This window comes from Octopus sinensis, unplaced genomic scaffold (genome assembly GCF_006345805.1).
Source record: "Octopus sinensis unplaced genomic scaffold, ASM634580v1 Contig10305, whole genome shotgun sequence".
NCBI classification, from domain to species: domain Eukaryota; kingdom Metazoa; phylum Mollusca; class Cephalopoda; order Octopoda; family Octopodidae; genus Octopus; species Octopus sinensis.
Window position 1 is genome coordinate 20,001 of NW_021832096.1, and position 2,500 is coordinate 22,500.

Sequence of the window (2,500 nt, forward strand, 5' to 3'; positions counted from 1 at the left end):
GTAAGCCAGGGATCATTCTCATATAATTTTCGGTTCCCTTCTTGATCATTCCTAGTGCTCCTACGATCGCTGGTATTGTAACCGCCTTGAGATGCCACATTTTCTCAATTTCAATGAGCAGGTCTTTATATTTTCCTAGCTTGTCAAATTCTTTCGCTGAGATATTATGATCACAGGGGATGCTCATGTCGATCAATAAGCAAACTTTATTGTTTTGGTCTTTCACAACAATATCTGGTTTATTGGCTTTGATGGTTCGGTCTGTATGTACTGGAAAGTCCCACAGAATCGTTACATTACTGTTACATTATTATTATTATTATTATGATTATTATTATTATTATTATTATTATTATTGTTATTATTATTGTTATTATTATTATTATGATTATTATTATTATTATTATTATTATTATTATTATCATCATCATCAGCATCAAGGCAGTGAGCTGGCAGAATCATTAGCATGCCAGGTGAAATGCGTAGTGATAGAAAGTCTGCCAGATCAGATTGGAGCCTGGCGCAGCCATCTGGTTCGCCAGTCCTCAGTCAAATCGCCGAACCCATGCCAGCATGGAAAGCGGACGTTAAACGATGATGATGATGATGAAAAACAGCAATACTAATAACTGCAGTTTTGAAACGTATTTTTTTTTCCTGTCCCCATTTTCAAATTTAATTAAAGCGTTACTTAGTGGTTCGGCAAAAGAGACCGATAGAATAAGTACTGGGCTTACAAAAGAATAAGTCCCGGGGTCGAGTTGCTTGATTAAAGGCGGTGCTCCAGCATGGCCGCAGTCAAATGACTGAAACAAGTAAAAAAAAAAAAAAAAAAAAAAGAAATAGCATTTAAATATATTTTTGAATCCCTATCATTGAACCAAATTCTCCACTGCTATCTTTTATCAGATATCAACGAATGCGAGTCGTTCGACACACTTTGTGTTGGCGGCAACTGTGTAAATTTGGCAGGAAGTTTCCGTTGTGAATGTACAGTTCCTGGAACGGTCTTGGACTCAAGTGCTCGAGTTTGCATAGGTAGGTTGATAAAACTTCAGTTTTTTAATATCAGTGAACAAAAACAAAACTAACTGAACCTACCATTTTTAAGAATGGTGTATTTGTGTTTATTTTCTTGTTTTTTATTGTGAATCTTATCTCGTTCGGAGATTTATTATTGCTTTCAGACAGTTTTTCGAAGGCGGCGAGCTGGCAGAAACGTTAGCACGTCAGGCGAAATGCTTAGCGGTATTTTGGCTGCCATTACGTTGTGAGTTCAAATTCCGCTGAGGTCGACTTTGCCTTTCATCCTTTCGGGGTCGATAAATTAAGTACCAGTTGAGCACTGGGGTCGATGTAATCGACTTAATACCTATGTCTGTCCATGTTTGTCCCCTCTATGTTTAGCCCCTCGTGGGTAATAAAAAAATAGGTATGACCTCCCTTTGCAAATATCATAAGGCACAGAAAGTGTGTCTAAAGCCAGCAGGAGACGATGATCTCCTGGGGCTAAAAGCTACAGTAACACCCACCCTTAGTGGTTAGCCATATTGAGATGGCTAGTATACTTTACGTTGTCAAGCGGTTACCGTTTACATCTCGTTCAGAGATTTATTATTGCTTTCAGACAGTTTTTCGAAATCAGTGACAGTGGTTACTGGGAAATACATTTAATAGATGTTCGCAAACAGGTCTCTCCTCATCGAAAACCAGTGATTACCGTACGTTGACAAGAGGCAAATTACCTCAAAACTGCAGTCTGTGCGTATCACTTAGGTTTACAAGAGAGGTATGACCTCCCTTTGCAAATATCATAAGGCACAGAAAGTGTGTCTAAAGCCAGCTGGAGACGATGATCTCCTGGGGCTAAAAGCTACAGTAACACCCACCCTTTGTGGTTAGCCATATTGAGATGGCTAGTATACTTTACGTTATTTTTAATTTGTTTGTGATGAAAACAGCATGGCTGAGCAGTGATGGCAATGGTTCCTACACACTTGGAAATCTTGCCATTCTTATTAATTTTAAAAAAGGGGCTTTGATAAGCAGCCTTAGTCCTTTAGTATCCTTATTACTCAGTCAAATCACTTAAGCTGCAGAAATAGCAGCCAAATTTGCCTCAAATCACTTCCTATCATCTTAAAAATGAAAGAATGCATTCATTAGATAATATAGCCCTCTATACACATTGTGAGAAGGAGGAAAAACTGGGATGGTCACGGTTGGGATGTCTCTGACTGTAGCTCTGTTCTATCAAGATAGACCTAGAGCTAAGCAACAGCAACAACAGTGGAGGCGCAATGGCCCAATGGTTAGGGCAGCGGACTCGCAGACGGAGAATCGCGGTTTTCATTCCCAGACCGGGTGTTGTGTGTGTTTATTGAGTGAAAAACCTAAAGCTCCACAAAGCTCCAGCAGGGGGTGGTGGCGACCCCTGTTGTACTCTTTCGCTACAACTTTCTCTCACTCTTTCTTCCTGTTTCTTGTCCCCGACTTCCTA

At 39.8% G+C, this 2,500-nt stretch overlaps 1 protein-coding gene across 1 annotated transcript in view; it reads left to right on the forward strand.

Annotated features, from left to right (window-relative positions):
* Window positions 1–2,500, forward strand: part of LOC115228313 (fibrillin-2) — a gene marked incomplete at both ends in the record, with an annotated part of 32,134 nt that overhangs the window by 18,115 nt on the left and 11,519 nt on the right. The window contains one exon of the mRNA XM_029798921.1: window positions 910–1,038. Within this exon, the coding sequence (XP_029654781.1) occupies window positions 910–1,038 (129 nt within the window). The remainder of the gene's footprint in view (window positions 1–909; window positions 1,039–2,500) is intronic.